Source organism: Aspergillus uvarum (assembly GCF_003184745.1).
Source record: "Aspergillus uvarum CBS 121591 unplaced genomic scaffold BO82scaffold_41, whole genome shotgun sequence".
Taxonomy (NCBI): Eukaryota; Fungi; Ascomycota; class Eurotiomycetes; order Eurotiales; family Aspergillaceae; genus Aspergillus; species Aspergillus uvarum.
In genome coordinates this window covers 119,231-137,244 of record NW_020291338.1, presented here as the reverse complement: position 1 = coordinate 137,244, position 18,014 = coordinate 119,231, and the positions used below count along the sequence as shown (strand labels likewise).

Below are 18,014 nucleotides of genomic sequence, written 5' to 3'. Positions count from 1 at the left end.
ATTGCCACAGCATTGCTGTGTTCGATGGTCGAATTTTTTCCATGCCTGGGGCAGCCGGTATCACATGCACTTCTCCGCAAATTCGGAGAATTCGACTATCCCGAAGTAGAAAATCCACCAGAAGATCCCTCCATCCGTTGTATAACTCTCTGCTTTTCAGATCAGATCATGGTGAAAAGACTGGAAGGTCGCTTCTGGCCTTGCTTCTGATACAGTGCTGGTCCATATGTATCTCAGTTCATGATTCAGATCCACCCAAAACAACCACAAGACTGTTTCTCCAGTGCCTACCGTCTTCATGTCTACCTCTTTGTCCGTTCTCCTCACACTTCCCTTCCTAGCCATCATCTCGATCCCCCTCGTAATATCCGCCTGGATCACGATCAGCCTCTCGCTGCTAGCGCTCGCTCTCAGACTCCTCATCATCTACCTGGAGCTATGCTTCGCAATCATCGCGAACTTCTTCGTGATCCCGACAGCAACAAACATCTCGTTGCTGAATCTATCCGCATCCGAGCCCTCGACGCCCGCCTCTTCGACCCCGAAAAGACACTCCATAGACCATGGCACAACGAGGCCTCCACCACCCACCCTGACGGTTCATCAGCACCAACATCACCATCATCCCTATCATCATCACAGCCATCACCTGGCACGCTCCCTGGCACGCGCCCAAAACACTAAACGCCCCAACCACGCCACCCGGACCAACAGCGCCTCCACCTCTTCCGACGACCAACAAGATTACAACATCTCGCCCGCCCGCTTGTGCAAAGAACCCTCCCAACGCAACGGACACGTCCCTGCGTCTGCTGCAGCAGCAGCAGCGGGCCTCCTAGGCCTCATCAGCGGCGACTCCGGCCGGGATTTCGAAGGACTCGGCGGCTGGCGCTCACCACCGCCACCACCACCCAGCACATCCACATACCACCATCTCTCCGGCACCCACTCCCCAACAACAACCCCGAACGGCCTCCTCAGAGATGACAACAGCCACAACAGAAACGACGACACCGACGGCGAAGACGAGCGAGCCTGGCTCTCCATCAACCAACGCCTCGAGCTCCCCTCGCAACCCCTGACCCTCCGCAGCAACAGCAGCACCTCAGAGCTCGTGGAACCCTCATTCTGGCGCCCACGACGCCCTTCGCAGGAGCAGCACCCACCCCCGCCAACGCACCACGGGGGTGACCGACATCGCCACCATCACCGCTCAGCAACCACCTCCTCGCTCCAAGTCTCCAAACTCTCGACCAGCTCCCTATTCCTGTCCCTGTCCAGTCGACCGGAGCCCGGCATAGCAGCAGCAGCAGCAGCAGCAGCAGCACCGCCCGAGCCGCCCCGCGGTCTTAGAGCTCTTTCTCCGTTCTCATCATCAATTCACCAGCCACCCTCTTTCCCGGAGACAGCACTCTCGGCTGGTAGCCACCCCTCCAGTGCAGTTCTCGATGCACCAGCCGGTCCGGGTGGTGGCGGTGGCAGCGGCGGCTACTTCGCCGCACGACCCACCGCGGCGAGCAGAGCTAGTCCCAATAGCAGCGGAACCGTGACCCCCGTCGAAGGAGGGCAGCGGTCCCCCCGGCCACCGGGCAAATCGATGGTGCATTATTCCACGGGCCTGCGGTATCGCCGGAGAAGTATTTCCGGACCCAACTCGGGCGTCCAATTCCTGCAGCCTTGAAGCGTTCTTGGTCTGGCTTGCTGTCGTAGGAGGGTTGGGTATGTGTCGATTCAAGAGCGACTGACTAACTTGATCGAAAAGGGTCGTTCTGATCTTGGGGACATTCGTGGTTTTAGTTTGGATGCATGGAAAAATTCTGTGTCATTATGTCCTAGTCGATTAGCCTGCGCAACCTATTATTCTTCTAACTTCGTGATATGCATATACGAAAGCTTGGTTTCAACTTAGCTTGGATTCGCCAAGACAAATCAGATTGTAACTGATGTTCTTCTTTCTCGTTATCCTTATCGTTAGATCAAAGACATTGTATAGTGTAGTATAAGTTATACTATATTGACAAGAACATTGGAATCAACAACGCTTCTGATTAGTCCAGCAAAGCCACCGCTGCAAATGATCCAAACTCCTTATGACTTCATCACTCCCAGGGAAAACCCACCCAAAGCCGAGCAATCACTGAGAAAGCTTACTCTCTTTTCGCTCTTTCCTTGCGTTCTACCTCTTCCATCTCAGCCAGGACCACCCGGTTGAACTCCTCCCACCCATCGAGGTAGACGTGATGCCCGGAGTTTTTGATGATCACCACCCTGGCCGAGCCATTGTCCGCCTCGCGCTCTTCCGGCGTCGCATTCCGGAGGGCACGCGCCTTTTCTTCGTCTAACTTAGCTTTGGCAGCGATGCCGCCTTTCACGTCCATCCAGTCGTGGTCTCCGTACATGAACACCACGGGGAGACCGTTTTCGCGTGTGGCTGAGGGGGACTGTGACGAGGACGAGGGGACAGGGGCTTCAGATGCTGCGGCCTTGGTTGAGTCAAGGATGGTGGAGGCGGGGGATTGGTTCTGCTCGATATATTGCCGGCCGACGCCCTGAATGCGACGGATCAACGGGCTGCGGGCGAATGCACCGGGCGCCAAGATGTAAGATAGGGCGTATTCACCACTGCCACGGAGGCTGAAGATCGAGTAGGAGTAGTCGTGCAAGGCCTTGGCTTCGTCTGCTGGTAGATGCGAGAAGCGGCGAGAGGTCCATCCGGAGACCAGGCGCGGGCCGAGGGGTCCCGCCCACCGCACCAGGCTGAAGGGGGAGATGTTGGCATCCCAAAGATAGGCGAACCATTTAGGAATCATCCGGCGAGGAGGGCGGTCTGGGGAATCAGTAGGAGCCCCTCTGAGGAGAATGTTGTTGTCGCCCTTCTGGATTGCCTCCGGCACGACCGAGGAGGCTGATTCGGCGATATTGCGTTGATTCTGCGTAAGCTCGTTGGCCACCGTAGAGGTTTCGGGCATTTCTGCCTTCACTGCGTAGGGATCTTCGGGAATGCCCACGGGCGAGGCGAGAATCAGCTTGTTCAGACGGCCTGGGTATTTGAGAGCGTAGGCCACTGCCATGTAACCTCCCAGACTGTGGCCCATGAGGGTGAAGCGGTCAATCTTGCGCTTGACGCGCCATTCTTCCAAGGCGTCCACAAACCAGGCCTCTGCTTCTTTGATGGCCTCTTCTCGCTCCTTTGCTTTGATGCGGAACGGTGGGCGTGTACTGCGGCCCATGCCTAGGAGGTCCAGCGCGTGAAGCTGCCAGCCTTTCAATCGGCTTAGGGGTTCAAAATTCTTGTAGAAGAAGCCCAAGCCGGCTCCGTACCCGTGAATCATGACCAAATGCTGGTCCACCTCCTCACCCACGCGCTCGACGGAGAACTCGTTCAAAGCTCGGTTCTTGCCGCTGAGCTCCACCATGCTTGAGCGCCACCGTCGCGGGCCGTACGGATCGTTGGTGGAATTGATGGTGACATCGCCCTCCTCAGTGTGATCGGCGGACTGAAGACTCCCCGATCCGCCGTTGGGGACTGTGCTGGTCTTTCCGGTTTGGAGGTGTGTCGGGGGTTGGTGCTGAAGATAGGGGAGGTAGGAGAGGACCTTGTGTTCGGTTGTGGCAGCCGGTAATGACGCCCACTGTGGAGATACAATCGCGGTTTAGTGACCCTTGCCACAAGCAAAAACACGAAAATCACATTTGTTGCTGCGGCGAGAAACCTACCCATTGGCTGAAGCCCTCCCGGTAGCCCAAAGGAAACCAACCGGAGGGTGCAGGGGTTGCGCTTGCTCCGAGAGCAGCATGAGGAGTGCCGTCCCTGCGTTGGGGACCGGATTCACTGTACTCGTTCTTGGACGAGTTGATTTGTTCGGAGGCCATTGAGGATGTCGATCGCCCGGATGCGACAAGGGTAGGTGAAAAGCAGATGCGAGGGGTAATGCGGGGAGTCCAGGATTGCAACGTGGAGGCCTGGAGGGGAAGGCAAGAGAGTCGCGCGGTATACACCTTGTCGCTCAGGGAGATGGAGTGACAGAGGAAATTGCTCTGTCACTCGCGAGTATATGTCAAAAAAGAGCGGAGGAGGGAAGATGACGGGGATATAGGTTGGCCAGGGGTGGCTGATGACAGGTGGAGGCAAAGAAAAGAAAATGGTTGAGGCGACGGCAAAGACCGATAATTCCGATGCGGATGGAGTTAAGCAGTTCGAGTCCGCAGAAGATGACGAGTTGACTGAGTAGAATGAGTAGGTTGCTATAATAAGGCCATTGTACACGACTCAGCTAGTCAGGTACTAAAGGTAATCTTGATGGAAATTAATTCGGTTTTGTCGGGAAGGGGAGTGAGTTGTTGAAGATGGAGAAAAGATGGAGGAGGTGGTTGTGGTGGAGCCTCAACGGCCAACAATTTGGCAGATGACGATGAATGCTTGCTTGCTTCCCATTTCTTCTCAGTCTTACTCCCCCAGCCACTGCATCTCCATATCTTCCCCTCCCCCAGAACTCGGTCTTTCTCGTTTGTGCGATGAGATAGAGTACGGCCGCAAAGGCCATCTGATTCTCCTGTCTCTGTTTTTGGCACTTTTCGTTTCATCTGATCCGCGCGCCTGGGTCTCGCTGCCCTGCACTGTACTGTACTGTACTTGCACAAGGGATCCTCCGAGCTCCCCTTCTGCAGCTGGGTTATCTTCCTCTTGCATTTTACTGCGTGCTTCAAGGACGCCATGGCTTCCGCCAGCCTCGATCAGCTTGTCAAAGGCTCTTCAGCGACACAATCGTCCGACTCGTCGACTTCTGCGGCCGCCCCATACAATGGGACTCCGACATCCGATGATGCCTCTTCCTCTTCCCCGCCACGCCCGGCCACGCCCGATGCATACTCGAACCTGCCTTCATCCCCACCCCAGATCTACCTTAATCTCCTCATACTGGAAAGCTCTTTGCGAGCCCAATATTTAGCCCTGCGTGAACGTCGAAGGCAGAACACCTTTTTCCTGCTGTTGCTGGCCATCTGGATTACCTATTTCGCCTACGCGCTCTTCCTCCGGCCCCGCGAGGATGGCCGCGGGGTGGGTGGATCGGTCTACTGGGTGGTCGAGATGGGCGAGAAGGTCGCTCTCCTCGGCGGCGTGGTCACTGCACTGCTGGTCTGGGGTACAGGACAATGGGAGCGCGGGGTGCGGTGGCCGCGGCGCTGGCTCGCCGTGGCTAACCGTGGCCTCCGCACCATGAATACCAAAATCATCGTCATCCGAGGTCCTTGGTGGCAGGAGTTGCTCTCCTACATCTCCTTCCTCTTTCCATTCATCGATCCCTTCTCCCCTTCTCCCGTCGGGGACTTTCACTATATCGAGCGCCCTGTGTCCGAGAAACGCGGTAGTCGGCAGCACTATCAGCAGTATTACGGGCAGGACACAGAGTCAGGCCTTGTGCAGGAAGATCTAAGCCCAGGAGGTGACTACATCCGATTGCTTCTCCTCCCCAAATCGTTCTCCCCCGAATTCCGCGAGAATTGGGACGATTACCGCACCGATTTCTGGGAGAAGGAGAACGAACGGCGCGCTCAATTGCGTCAGAAACTGCTCCAGAAAGAGCGTCAGATCGCACAGCAGGACCGTGGCTGGTTCTGGTGGCTTGGATCCGGTTGGAAGACCTCCCAGCGTCGCCGACTCGCCGCAGCAACCCTCGGCCGATCTGCAGAGCCCGGGCTCCAACCCCGTCACCACCACCACCACCACTCCAGTATCTCCTCGAAACACGGTCTCGAGTTCAAATCGCCTGCGCGACGGGGCCCTCGCTCCGAATCGCACTCCCGAACCCCATCCCGGAGCACTACGCCCGTGGACACGGACGAGCGGCCGCCATCGCGGTCGTCTATCAGCGGCCGGCCGCGCCGAGGCAGCCTGAGCCCAATCGCCCACCTGGATCACGCGCAACACCACCAACAGCAGCAACAGCAGCAGCGCAAGAAGAAAAGCACCAAAACGATCACCCGCGGCCTCTCGCCATTGACACAGGCACAAATCCGCGAGGGTGTACTACGCACTCCATCCTTTTCATCCGAGGATTCCTCCTCAATGAGAAGCAGTACTCCGGTCGATATAAAATGAAAGCAAAATTCTCCAAGGGAAAAAAAAAAGTGTAAAGGAATATACTGCAAATAAAGCAAGGGTGTCAGGCTTATTCTCCAGCCGAGAATTCCCAACCCCAATCGCAGAACATGTTTTGTTCAAATTATACCCGACGGGCCCTCCCCCTCCCATTACCTCCTTCACTCTCCGTTGTCCAGTGCCATACATCCTATTGTCTTGATGTAGACTTTCTTCTTCCTGTGTGCGTTTGCCCCCCCCCCCCCCCTTCTATTCATTTTATATTCTATCGCCATATCTCTTCCCTCACCACCCCAACCCCAACCCCAACCCCCTCTACTCTTCTTTTTAATACCCTGTTATATCTCTGTCTTGTATTCATGTTGCCATTTGGACATCAAGGATGATAGAATAATTGAAACCTTGAAAGTAGAGTGAGTGAATGAGTAAACTTTGGATTTAATTTCGTGTCTCTCGACAAATAAGATGAGAGGAAACCATATAGATAGTACGAAAGCTAGAAAAAGGGCTGGCTAGATATAGGCGCGTGTATAGCGACAATCTTGAAGACCCGTTTGTGTGGATTCTGGATATAGGCGCTGCGTTGTCACAACTTGACTTGGAATGCATACCTGGAACGTCTCGTACATCCCGGCGGACTAGCTTTGGGGCTGGTGATTTATCATGATCATGCGGAGTGCTCGAGTAAGAAAGAGGTGGAATACCACTATGTATGATCAAATATAGCTGCATTATCAATTCGATGATACGCACACTACTTCAAGATCTCAGCAACACAAATCGAAGTTACTCCGAAAACGCCAGATCTTTCTTCAAATGTCGATTATGTAGATCAAAGTCGTCGTGTAACAAAAAAAATACCATGCACATACAACCCTGCTTGACTTCGTGACAACAACAGAACACCCCAGATTCTATGCCGGAAAATCCTCAAACAAAATAGCTCATTAAATTCTGTAAACAGTTTCATCATCCTCAAGGTACCTGTATTCCTGGTTAGAGGTCTAGTCCTATGATTTGACAGTGAAGCATGGGGGTCAGTTGGGACTCACATCAATTCATTTCTCTCGTTCATAGCCCGCAGGGCCTGCAGGGCCTCCGGACGCTGGAAGACGTGACCTTCGCCGAGGGAGGGGGCACTGCGAATAGCGGTATTGACCGCGCCAATCAGCTCCTCCACGTCGGCGGTGTCTCCGTGAGTAAACAAGCGGGTGCCCATCAGCGGGCCCAGAGCCTGGCGGAAGACCGTCAGACGGGCAGGTTGGATAGGCTGAGACGAAAGACTGGCGGTCTGCGACTGCGAGGTGTCCGTCTGAGACTCAACCAGCTGCGACGCCGGACGGGACGATGCTACCGACATCTGACTTTGCGATTCAGGCTGAGTACGGCTGGAACGAAGGCGCTGGCCACGGGGACTGGACTTGTACAGGCCATCACCATCCTCAGACACGTTGTCTCCCTCCGCATCCATATCGGTGTCCTCGGTTATGGTCGAGACACCATTGGCACCGCGAGTCCTCATCCCGCCCCGTCTGGTAGATCGGGGGGTCGCGCTTGCAGTCTGTGCAGGGGTCTCGTCATCACTCTCAGAATCGGAGTCATTGCTTTCCGAGTCATCGTCGAAAGTGGTGACCTTTCTCCTCTTCCGGCGTTCGTCTTCAAGCACTTCCTTGAACATGGCAAATCGCAGAATCGATTCTGCGACCTTGGCATCGCGTTCTTCCACTCTGTTCGAGAGGCGCGATTTGGCATGCGCTGTGGACAAACGAATAAGGGTTTCGAGAGTACGAGCGGTGATGGGAGACGTTCTGCGCTGGTTACCGGACAACTCGTCGTTTCTCAGCGCGGAGTAAGTCGACACAATGTGGTCGGCAGCTCCCTTGGTCAACACAGGCTTAACACGAGTCTTCGCATATTGCACATACTTCTTAATGAAGGGAATGCTCAGGATCTCGACGTTCTTGTTCTTGCTCCGCTGGTTAGCCATGCCGGCATGAAGCATGACATTGAATTTTTCGTAGACATCAGTGGGATGATTTGAATCCTGGCTGTCCTCCAAGCCGACACCGAGGGTCTGATGCTGTTGTTCACGAACCGGTGCACCCTCCTCAGCGCCAGGCTGGCGGTAGCGGTGCATACGAAGGACGTGCTCGGAAACCATTCGGTCCCTGGCGTCTTCGATATCGTCCGTCACAACAAAAAGCAAATCGAAACGCGACAAGAGAGAATCCGGCAGAGCGATATTCTTATGCGGGTCCTTGTGAGGGTCGTATTGACCGTAGATAGGATTGGCGGCAGCCAGGACACTGCATCGAGCGTTCAGGCTCGTATGGATACCAGCCTTTGCGATTGTGACTGTTTGCTGTTCCATCACTTCGTGAATAGCCACACGATCAACATCACTCATCTTGTCGAACTCATCAATACAGACAACACCACGGTCACCAAGAACCATAGCACCGGCCTCAAGCCTGCGCTCCCCAGTCTCCTTGTCGGAAGTGACAGCAGCAGTAAGACCGACTCCAGAAGATCCTCGACCCGTGGTTGCAATGGCAAGCGGTGCGGTATTCAGGACAAAGCGAAGGAGCTGTGATTTGGCAGTAGATGGGTCACCGACCATGAGGATGTTGATGTCACCACGCAAGTGAGTTCCGTTGTCCAGGTTCTTCTCCATACCACCAAGCAGCATAAGCAAGATCGCCTTTTTGATATAGTCATGGCCGTGAATACTGGGAGCCAGGGACTGAGATAGCAACTCAAACACGCTCTTCTTCTTAGCGACCTTGTTGATGTTTCGAATGTCGGTATCGGTGATGGTAGCTTGCGCGATGCCTCCGCCTGATTTGGACGCCAGCTGAATGACGTTGTTGGCTAATACGAGCGTGCGAAAAGTGGCGGATGTGGAAGATGCGTTTCGGTTACCCAAAGTGCGGTAAACGCCAACAAGCTGAATTCTGTCTCCAGGTTTGGCTCGATCGACCAAGTCATCGTCCAAGATCACGTCCACACTGCGCGGAAGTTGGCCGGCCGGTGCCCGCTCAGGCATCTCCTGAATCGAAATAGTTTGGTGGTCCATGTAGGTCGAGTAGCCGTATTCCGTGGTCAACTAAGTAAATCGGACGATGTCAGAATTGGTCCAATATCCACGGTGAATGCAAAGACGTACTGGATTCTTCTCATCGTCCTCTTGGGGGTAAACACTCATGCTAGTTGCTCCACTCGCAGTCATCGTCGCGTCGACATACTTCCTGGTGAGGAACTTCTTGGTGCGCTCACTCCAATGTACACTCTGAATAACTTTCGGTCGGACCAAGGAGCACTTAGTGACAATTCCCTCCAGCGATATCATCCGGTTCAGGTGTGAGGAGCTGAGGGTTCTGGGGTTACAGGAGAATTCTCCAAAGGCGCCAACGAAGCCACAGTGATAATGCTAGTCATTGTTAATTCCCGCGCAAGCAGTCCTCGGGGTTGGAATTGCCATACCACATCGTCTGCAGTTTCTCTCGACGGTCGGTTGGGCAGTGTCTTAATGATATCTTTCAAGGCCCTCTCAAAAGCATCGGTGTACTCGTAGGGAGATGTGAGAAGACTGTATAGTTTATCAGCCAATTTCCTTTGGGTGAAGTCGAGGCGCGCATCCTACCCATCGGCCATCTCACGGCTATGTGCTCGAATCTCATCAATGCTGACCTACACCCATGGCATAATGATTAGGCTACGTCGTCTGAAGTATATAGAGAACCACAACTCACTATTAACCGCCGTAGCCCTCTGTTCAGCATCAACAAGATATCGGCTCGATAACTAATTCCAAGTTAGACCCCTTATTGCCGAAAAGCATGGCATCTTGTTATGGTAGTCAGAGGCCGACAAACCTGCGTGCTCGAGCATCACCTGCAGTGTCAAGCAATTAGTACACTGTAATATGAGAGGATCAAAAGACAATGCTTACTTGGGTCAAGAAATTCGACGGCGGCACGCACACGATCTTGTGCGGCATCATCGAATTGTCCCTCCATGACAGATAGATTCTTGCTAATAACGAAAAGAGTATCTCAAAATGATCGAAGTGAAAATGGAAGAGCAAGAAAATGGGTGACCTCTATCTCTGGGGTCCAAGTGCAAGCGCGGGGATGCGAATGGTGATTTTTGCTTGATCTTGATGGAAGGGTAGGTTGGCGGAGAAACCGTTCTTTCGGGTTCAAACGCGACATCCGATTCGGGTAATATTAGATCGCGTCCTACAACGGAACGCGTAAAGCGTGTCTGGCAGGCATAGGCAAATTATAGTTAACTAGTTATCTTCATTGCTGAGTCAGCTTCTACGGAGTGCATAAACTACTAACTCAGGTAACTAACACGTTAACTACGTGACTACATAACAAGTGGTTCGAGATCTTCCTTCTCGTCTTTGTGCAAGGGACATAATGGACGGAGGTGACAATCATCTGATGTACAATTGTATAGAAAACGCTGAGCAGTAGAGTCTTGTACAAGTCTGTATGAATAATATACAAGGAGAAAGTTCTTATATGTACATCGTAATACCCCTATATCCTACACATCTGCCCCGACTTATTACCGGTCCTCTTCTCGGGGCTCTTGGCCAGTTTTTCCTAAGACTTCCGACCGTCTTTCTCTTTGGGGTTCCTCACTTCAAGACCTTGCTGGGCTTCGTCATGAGCCTCTTGGGTTACTTCCCGCGTCTCCCCAAGATGCTCTTCGTGGTCTTCGGATGGACCCTCTTGAACTTCATCACGAGTCTCTTGAATGACTCGGACTTGAGCCTCTTGGGGCTTGCCCGTATCCTGCTCAGAACTCACGGGTTGAGCCTTCATCTGTGCCTTGGCTTGGGCTTCGTCGTAATGTTCTTCTTCAAAGAGATCTTCGGACGGCGGAGGCTCAGACCAGATCTCCTCTGGCAACTCCTCCTGGATCCCCGCGGGGACCTCTTCAGAGGTTTGCTCTGGTGCCTCCTGTTGAGTTTCCCCAAGACCCTTCTCCGAGCTTGCCCGTGTCGTACCCAATCGAGTTTTCAGTTCGGTCCCGTGATTTTCCTGGAAAAAGTCATCGGATGGTAACTCATCTGGGTGCTCTCGGAAAAAGTCGTCGGATGGTAACTCATCTGGGTGCTCCTGGAAAAAGTCATCGGATGGTAACTCATCTGGGTGCTCTCGGAAAAAGTCGTCAGATGGTAACTCCTCTGGCTGTTCCTGGAAGAAGTCTTCAGTTGGGAGATCACCCGGATGCTGCTTAGGAGCTTCTTCAGAAGCTTCCTCTGAGGCATCTGCAGAGGCATCTTCGTCGAGCTCATCTTCCTCGTAGATATCTTCCTCGCCAATAGACTGGTTCCGTTCATCGTCCCCTAGTTCTTCTTTGGTACCTGTTCCTTTGCGTCTCCTGTTCAGGCGGGCTTCAACTTCAATGTCAAACTCATCCGACTTCTCCAGTGTTCTCATGAAGAGGCTTCTGAATTCCTCAATATCTGGAATAGCCTCTTCGAAGTCTGCAGCTTCTTCGGCCTGGTCGTCGGCTTCCGTAGCCGACGTATCATCAGCAAGTCCCTCATCCACCGGCTCATAATCTCTGGAGAAAGTCCTCGTGAGACCGCCTGCTCCTAGAATACCTCCCGTCCATACGAACTCATCACGCTCGTTCGCTGGAGTATCAGTTCGCAGTGCGCGACCACGGAGCAGGACACCTTGAAACTTGTCACGAAGGTAAGGAATCTCAGCAACCGCATCGACTGTCTTCGGCGCGAGATCATATAGAGCTTGGAGTTCCGCGGGTCCATCGTTGACACTTCTTTCTCGGAACGCCTTCAAGGCAGCAGCCAGATACACCATTGATACATAAGTAGGCTGCATGAAGTCTGGCTGGATCTTGCTCCAGTATCGTCGGCCTTCTCTACCAAGCAGGTGTGGAGGTTTGGGACGGCCTGACTCCACAACATCGATGGTAGAGGGTACACCGTGCGGCTTGAGACCGAATCCTCGGCGCAGATACTTCCATCCAGGGAAGTTAGGCATGAATCGATGCTCGAACATGGTGAATGCCTCGAGTTGATCCGACGGCTCGGATGAGGATGCAAGCATTTGGATGTAAGTAGACCAGTTGTAGGTGGTTAAAGCGAAACCTGCACTTTCGACTTCCAAGATGACTTGGGGTATTCTCTGAACCTCAGCCCGGTAAGCCAGAGAACGCATGAATAACGAAAGAGCCCGAGAGAGCATGAAGCGATGAGCAGACAGAATGGAGAAGCCCGCAGTCTCTGCTGTGTCGGCATTGTTCTTGTCTGCATTATATTCACTGTGAGCTTCGGAGCTGACGACGAGGTCCTTGTTAGACGGAAACAATACGCTGTCGGAATTGCTGGGATTGGACAGCCATGCTTCAATATTCGGTCGACTAGCCATCTTAATGGCGCGTGGGAAAACTATGTTCCAATATTCTTCGACCATTTCCGGTTCATTGCCTCTGATATGAGCGAGCATCAGCGCTGTTAGTAGGCGAACTGGGGCTACCTCGAGAGCGTCATCATCAGGTGATGTGCGTTGACTCTGGATGAATTCGTTGAATAACTCTCGAGCTCGCCCAGCAGCTCCGCGCCTACCATAGGCATTCATCATGTGTTCGTAGTATGCGGTAGGGAACGCCTGTTTAGCAGACATTCTGCCAGCGCCCAGCACAGGAGCCTTTGTCGCCGTCTTGTTAGTGTGGAACTCTGAGATGGTCTCCTTGAGGAACTTCTCTGCGTTTTCCAAACGAGTATATGCGCCGGCAGCGCCACCACCACCAGCGGTGATCAATTGCAAATCTCGCCGCAGTTGACTCTTGAGAACGAGGAGCCTTGAGGCAAGACCAGCCTCTCCAAATCGCTTCTGAATTTCATTGAAGATCACATGTACCATATCTCGGTTCCTCTTCTTCACGTACCCATACAGGATGATTGCATAATGAAATTCGGTGGCATATACGCGATTGTTGCGATGAAGCTTTCTCAGGATGCGACGGGCATTTTCCGTTTGACCAATGAGCACTAGACTGAGCATGAGAGCAGCATAGGTCATGCTATCTGGGAGCAAGGCGGCTTCATCCATGAGCGAGCGAATCCGAGAAATCGCCTCCAAGTCCATTCTGAAAGCGTAGTTCCACAGTAAGACGTTCCACATTCTGACACGCGAGCCTGTAACGTCCAATCCAAGGCACGTCTGCGCAACCCTTTCCGCCTCTTCAAACTCTTGGTTCTGACAGTGCGCTTCTACAATAGTGTCGATCAAAGGAGCCGTTATCTGTACGTGATTTTGTTTTGCTAAATCGAGCAAGTCACGGACACCCTGAACGTCGCCTCGGTTGGCACAGAGACCCATCACAATACCAAAAGTATGCGAGCTCGGTTCCATGCCCTGGTCGAACATATCCCTCAAGAGCTTGAAACACCCACTCAAGTCCTCAGCGTTGGCATAGGCTGTAAGCAGAACATTCCAGCAGACTGTATTGAGGCGAAGACCGAACTCCTCAGGGATGCGATTGAATTGACGCAACGTTTCTCGCACGTTACCGACTCTTGCATGAACGTAAAGAAGAGGAGTCACCAGCCTTCGGCTTTGGGGCTTGCCATGGTGGGATACCATTTTGTCAAAAATATCATTGACGTTGTCAACGTCACCAACTTTGGAGAAAGCAACGAGCGCATGCTTATAAGCGTCCAAGGTTGGCTTTCCATAAAAATGGGTGAATTCATCAAGAAAGTACAAAAGCCCAGCCGTGATCTCCAAAGAGGCAAGGCGCCTCACCAGATGGCCCAGAAGTTTTGCTGACGGCGCGTGGCCATCCATCCTCCATCGAAAGTTCCGATATATCACGATAGCGCGGACAAATATCTGTCGGTTCTCGGTTGTCCGGATTGTGTTGAGAAGTTTGATATAATGTGCAGGCTTGAGCATGTCAAGGTTGTTGTATTTTTGCAAAACTAGCAAGATACCGTCGACCGAAGATTGCTCGACGAATGCTTGGCTGGTACAAGCATTGTCAAGCAAAAAGCGAGCAAGATCATGTAGTGAAGTGCTCGCTGTCTGCTCTTGTATATAGTCTGCCAAGCCAGTCAACGGGTCCTCGAGAGTGGACATATTCAAATTCGAAACGAGGGCGCTCCATGTTTGAGTGCGGTCATTCTCCGCGAATGATGACCCGAGGTCCCAGAATGCCTGCACCCAATCCCACTGCGAGGAACTCGCATAGTGAGCCAGGAGAAAAGCCCAACATTTCATGCCAATGCCATAATGTATGGCTTCTGCACAGAGATCTTCCGCCTCGGGCAGTTTGTTGGTGGCTAGAGCTGATTTGACTATGTTCAAGTAGTCTTCTTCAGATCGTGACTCAAGAGGAATCCAATTTAACACTCTTCTAGCACGTTTATGATCCACATGCCTATTTGAATCTCTAAGGAACGCTATGAGAGCCGCATTGACTTGTGTAGGATGACCAGCAGCGACATAACGAGACCATGCACCATCGTAGGCCTCATATTCCTCTTGAGTAGCGGGGTCGAGGAACCTATTAGAAGCTTTCTTCTTTGCTTTCTGACCAGGACTTTGATCACTTTGCGCCGCGTCGAAAAAGTCCTCTTCAGCTTCGAGATCCTCGGCTTCGAGATCCTCGGCTTCTAGATCCTCGGCTTCAAGATCCTCGGCTTCAAGATCCCGAGCTTGCGATGTATCGGTTCTCCTCGTATCCTCTTCTTCAAGCTCGGAAGCTCGCGATCTATAGGTTCTCCTCGTCAAGCCAGGGGGCGTCCTTCTCCTTCGACGCGGGACGAGCCGTTTTTGAACACGATAGAGGCAGGAGGCTGCGAATTCCTGGGTCGAAAGCGGATACAAGAAATCGAGTACTGGGGGTGGCGTTCGTGTATCGTTGAATTGCGGAGTGGCGTTCGAATCGTTGGGCACGGGTCTTTGCGGCGATTGGATGGTCGAAGAGCCATGATGGAATTCCAGATTGGTCGCAGGGTATTGCACAAGACTAGTATAGAACGATCTTCGACTTCGAATGGCACCATTTGAATCTCGAAAGAAACGTCGTCCCGCGTTTTCAAGACATCCGGCCGCTCGTTCCAGCATCACCTCGAAGAATTGCGGCGTCGAACCCTATTATCACCGGTGATTGACTGCTATACATAACATATCGGGTTCCTGGGCTGGAAGCAACTAGTTAGATACCGGTCAGACGGCCGAATGAGCGTGGGCTGAGGCGCTGCAAAGGGAGACCAGTCGTACCACGCCGAAGAAGACTATGCCGATTGCCGAAGATGTGCTGCTACCCAGCACACCAGGCTGCAAGAGGGGGAACGTGAGCTTAGAAGCGTAAAACCTTCGAGCTTCAGGTATATCCCGACGGAGGGGGAGGGTGAGGTTAGGTATCTGGAGAGGGGTCGGTAGTGGCTGCGGAAGGAAATTTTGAGGTGTAGCAGCAAGCTTGGAAGTTGGATGCTGGAAAAGCAACACCCGCAAAATCAGCCGGCCGATTGTTTGGCCGAGACTTGACCACATCAACCCGCAACTGCTCGGGTGGGAACAGCACCACCACCTGGCAATACCTCGGTCAATCAATCGATCAGATCACCAGGAAGATGGACATCACCGACTTCATCTTTGCTCACCGGGAGGAGACTCTTCTTACTGGAAATTATAATGCTTACCACGCATACACAAGCCGGAAGCTGCACAAGCTTCAGAAGCGGCTTGGACAGACAACCCCCAAAGGCCGGAAATACGCTGCCAAACCTGCCATTAGCGCAGAGGATGTGAGCAAGAATGTGGAGTAGGTTTTCACCCTCGACCTTGTTCCTTGGTATTGCCACCGGCAGTTCACTAACTCAGGTCTGCGATATCCGTTTCACAGATATGTCCACATCTTACTCACCAGCGCTGAACGAGCATGGGCGCAAGCGATGCACGAGAAGACCGCGCATTCGGCAGATCCGTCCGCCAAGGGGATTGCCGGTGCTGCTCGGAGTCACATTATCGCCCGACTGAACCGAGCTACCACCTACGCGAAGCACTTGGTCACAATTCTGGAGGATCAGGCAACTTCGGGGGCCACTGATGTTGATGTGCTAGAGGCACGCGCATACTTGGCATCCCTCTCGGGATCGATGTTCCTGGAGAAGCGCAAGTGGGAACAGTGTCTTCGAAACTATGCTATTGCCCGAGTCATCTATGTGGCTCTAGGCCAGCAGGTTAAGAAGGATGCTTTCCGTGACCTGCTCTCTGGTACTGTCGATCCCAGTCTCAGATACGCTGCATATCAGATGAAACTCCCTCGGACTAAGCCTCTTCCATCCTTGGCGATCAGCTATTTTCCTTCCGATGCAACCATCAGATCTGAAGTTGAGAAGGTCGATCCTAATTGCTTGAAAGAAGAGGCCGCTGGAACACGGAGGACTGCTGAAGGGGAGGTACAGCAACTTCCCGAAACCATCACCTGGAGGTCGCGGACTGTCGCACTCGAAGATGCCACTATCTCGCAGGCTCTCGCATCTGCGGCCGCAGCGGAGTCCCGTCTCGCCGCTTGGCTGTCAGAGAGCGCCGGGCAGTCTGCTTCGCCAAAGGACAAGGCCGCTGCATATGACAATGTTATTATTGCGAGTCAGGATGCAGTCGATGCTACGAAGACTGCAATTGATGACCTGGCAGCCGAGGGCGTCGATCCTAGCGATAACAGGATGCAGGCGCTACAGATTACACGAACGGCCGTGAATTACGGCTTGGTGGGATGGAGAATTGGACGTAATCGCGTCTTGTGCGGAGAGCATGATGGTATCTCCTTTGAGGCAGGCCCCGCCAAACAATTCAAGAATGCTAAGGGCTCCGGGAAAGTGGAGGAAACTATTGGCAAGAAACTTGGGCGACTGCGTGAGCGGGTCGTGCTGTATGACTCCACCCTGCAGAGTATCGATTTTATTCTGGAGTTGCCTGGAGTTGCGGCAGACTCAGCGTTTGTTGTCGAGCTAGACGCCAAGCGAAGCTACTTCCGCGCTTTGAGGTAACTTGTCATATCTACTGGAAACCATGAGCAAGTACTGACCTTTCTAAAACATAGATGCTTGACCATTGGACGCTCGCATGGCATTCTCGGGAAACCTACCAACGCCCTTGCCCTGTTTTCGCAAGCCTTGTCTCTTACCACGGGATCTGCGGAGTCTCTCCAGTCCTCTATCAATGTGGAGGGCCCCCCAAAGCTGGATATCTCGCACAATCAAATTTCCACCTTAGGGTCAACTCTGCGAGGCTTGGTAGCTCAATACCGAGGCCTTGTCACTGTTGAAAAGCTTTCTGTCGAAGCGCAGGCGAGGTCGACTACCCAGCGTCCAGTGATTGAGCGGTTGCATGAATTCTCTGGCGATGCTGTTGACCTGAAGAATATCGTCCCGTTTCCGTTGCAGATGCAGCCAGTCCCTGTCAAGCCTTTGTTCTTGGACGTAGCCTGGAATTACATTGACTACCCTCGTCAAAGCTCGGTAGCTCAGGTCACGCCGCAGGCCCAAGAAGAAGAAGAAGAAGCGACTACAGAAGAAAAGAAGGGCGGGCGACGCGGCTGGTTCGGGTTCGGTCGGTAAGGACGCAGCCAAGGGTTGAGAATCTACACTTTAGTATGGCACACTGTTTGATCGTTAGCTCCATAATACCTTAGCCAAAGTGAATATGATGTGATGACTTGTTGCGCTGAGCGAAGCTGGACTGAAACAGAATAACCAATGCAAGCAATTTTTCTGAGCTTTGGGCCGTAGCCACATGATGAATGTGTATATGTCTGCTAGCATTTGGTAGGCATAGTACGGAGTATCTGTACATGCTATGCCTAGGTGCCGTCCACTTTCGGAGACTTGCGATGCGTAACTCAATTCTCCTTCTTC

The 18,014-nt window shown here is 52.9% G+C and overlaps 6 protein-coding genes across 6 annotated transcripts; 3 read left to right on the top strand and 3 right to left on the bottom strand.

The window, feature by feature from the left end:
• The first annotated feature begins 22 nt into the window (after nucleotides 1–22).
• BO82DRAFT_355928 (uncharacterized protein) lies at nucleotides 23–1,985 on the top strand. The gene has a single exon (XM_025635583.1). It carries the CDS (start codon nucleotides 299–301, stop codon nucleotides 1,679–1,681), a length of 1,383 nt encoding a protein of 460 aa, XP_025490132.1. The 5' UTR covers nucleotides 23–298; the 3' UTR covers nucleotides 1,682–1,985.
• BO82DRAFT_355927 (putative alpha/beta hydrolase) lies at nucleotides 1,826–4,323 on the bottom strand. The gene is made up of 2 exons (XM_025635582.1): nucleotides 3,718–4,323; nucleotides 1,826–3,632 (listed from the first exon to the last, which is right to left on the bottom strand). The coding sequence occupies exons 1-2, from the start codon at nucleotides 3,871–3,873 to the stop codon at nucleotides 2,148–2,150; spliced, it is 1,641 nt and encodes a 546-aa protein (XP_025490131.1). The 5' UTR covers nucleotides 3,874–4,323; the 3' UTR covers nucleotides 1,826–2,147.
• Nucleotides 4,324–4,473: 150 nt separating this feature from the next.
• BO82DRAFT_384753 (Spo7-like protein) lies at nucleotides 4,474–6,335 on the top strand. The gene has a single exon (XM_025638125.1). It carries the CDS (start codon nucleotides 4,715–4,717, stop codon nucleotides 6,098–6,100), a length of 1,386 nt encoding a protein of 461 aa, XP_025490130.1. The 5' UTR covers nucleotides 4,474–4,714; the 3' UTR covers nucleotides 6,101–6,335.
• A 343-nt stretch (nucleotides 6,336–6,678) lies between these two features.
• On the bottom strand, nucleotides 6,679–10,236 carry BO82DRAFT_339236 (MCM DNA helicase complex subunit MCM3). Its single transcript, XM_025633471.1, has 8 exons — nucleotides 10,053–10,236; nucleotides 9,976–9,994; nucleotides 9,853–9,904; nucleotides 9,744–9,790; nucleotides 9,584–9,689; nucleotides 9,267–9,530; nucleotides 7,153–9,206; nucleotides 6,679–7,084 (listed from the first exon to the last, which is right to left on the bottom strand). Exons 1-8 carry the CDS (start codon nucleotides 10,117–10,119, stop codon nucleotides 7,048–7,050), a joined length of 2,646 nt encoding a protein of 881 aa, XP_025490129.1. The 5' UTR covers nucleotides 10,120–10,236; the 3' UTR covers nucleotides 6,679–7,047.
• Nucleotides 10,237–10,575: 339 nt separating this feature from the next.
• BO82DRAFT_355924 (putative translation regulator (Cya5)) lies at nucleotides 10,576–15,443 on the bottom strand. Its single transcript, XM_025635581.1, has one exon. It carries the CDS (start codon nucleotides 15,217–15,219, stop codon nucleotides 10,717–10,719), a length of 4,503 nt encoding a protein of 1,500 aa, XP_025490128.1. The 5' UTR covers nucleotides 15,220–15,443; the 3' UTR covers nucleotides 10,576–10,716.
• Nucleotides 15,444–15,483: 40 nt separating this feature from the next.
• BO82DRAFT_355923 (signal recognition particle subunit SRP68) lies at nucleotides 15,484–17,831 on the top strand. Its single transcript, XM_025635580.1, has 3 exons — nucleotides 15,484–15,919; nucleotides 16,001–17,143; nucleotides 17,201–17,831. The coding sequence occupies exons 1-3, from the start codon at nucleotides 15,729–15,731 to the stop codon at nucleotides 17,715–17,717; spliced, it is 1,851 nt and encodes a 616-aa protein (XP_025490127.1). The 5' UTR covers nucleotides 15,484–15,728; the 3' UTR covers nucleotides 17,718–17,831.
• The last annotated feature ends 183 nt before the right edge of the window (nucleotides 17,832–18,014 follow it).

Bases quoted from the DNA above. Each gene is read 5' to 3' on its own strand.
- BO82DRAFT_355924 (XM_025635581.1), bottom strand. From the start codon at position 15,219: ATGCTGGAACGAGCGGCCGGATGTCTTGAAAACGCGGGACGACGTTTC.
- BO82DRAFT_339236 (XM_025633471.1), bottom strand. From the start codon at position 10,119: ATGGAGGGACAATTCGATGATGCCGCACAAGATCGTGTGCGTGCCGCC. The intron at 9,690-9,743 runs GTAGGATGCGCG...TAAACTATACAG, and splicing joins AGCCGTGAGATGGCCGATGG to TCTTCTCACATCTCCCTACG. The intron at 9,207-9,266 runs GTACGTCTTTGC...CGATTTACTTAG, and splicing joins AGGACGATGAGAAGAATCCA to TTGACCACGGAATACGGCTA.
- BO82DRAFT_355923 (XM_025635580.1), top strand. From the start codon at position 15,729: ATGGACATCACCGACTTCATCTTTGCTCACCGGGAGGAGACTCTTCTT. The intron at 15,920-16,000 runs GTAGGTTTTCAC...TCCGTTTCACAG, and splicing joins GATGTGAGCAAGAATGTGGA to ATATGTCCACATCTTACTCA. The intron at 17,144-17,200 runs GTAACTTGTCAT...TCTAAAACATAG, and splicing joins AGCTACTTCCGCGCTTTGAG to ATGCTTGACCATTGGACGCT.
- BO82DRAFT_384753 (XM_025638125.1), top strand. From the start codon at position 4,715: ATGGCTTCCGCCAGCCTCGATCAGCTTGTCAAAGGCTCTTCAGCGACA.
- BO82DRAFT_355927 (XM_025635582.1), bottom strand. From the start codon at position 3,873: ATGGCCTCCGAACAAATCAACTCGTCCAAGAACGAGTACAGTGAATCC. The intron at 3,633-3,717 runs GTAGGTTTCTCG...GTATCTCCACAG, and splicing joins GGGAGGGCTTCAGCCAATGG to TGGGCGTCATTACCGGCTGC.
- BO82DRAFT_355928 (XM_025635583.1), top strand. From the start codon at position 299: ATGTCTACCTCTTTGTCCGTTCTCCTCACACTTCCCTTCCTAGCCATC.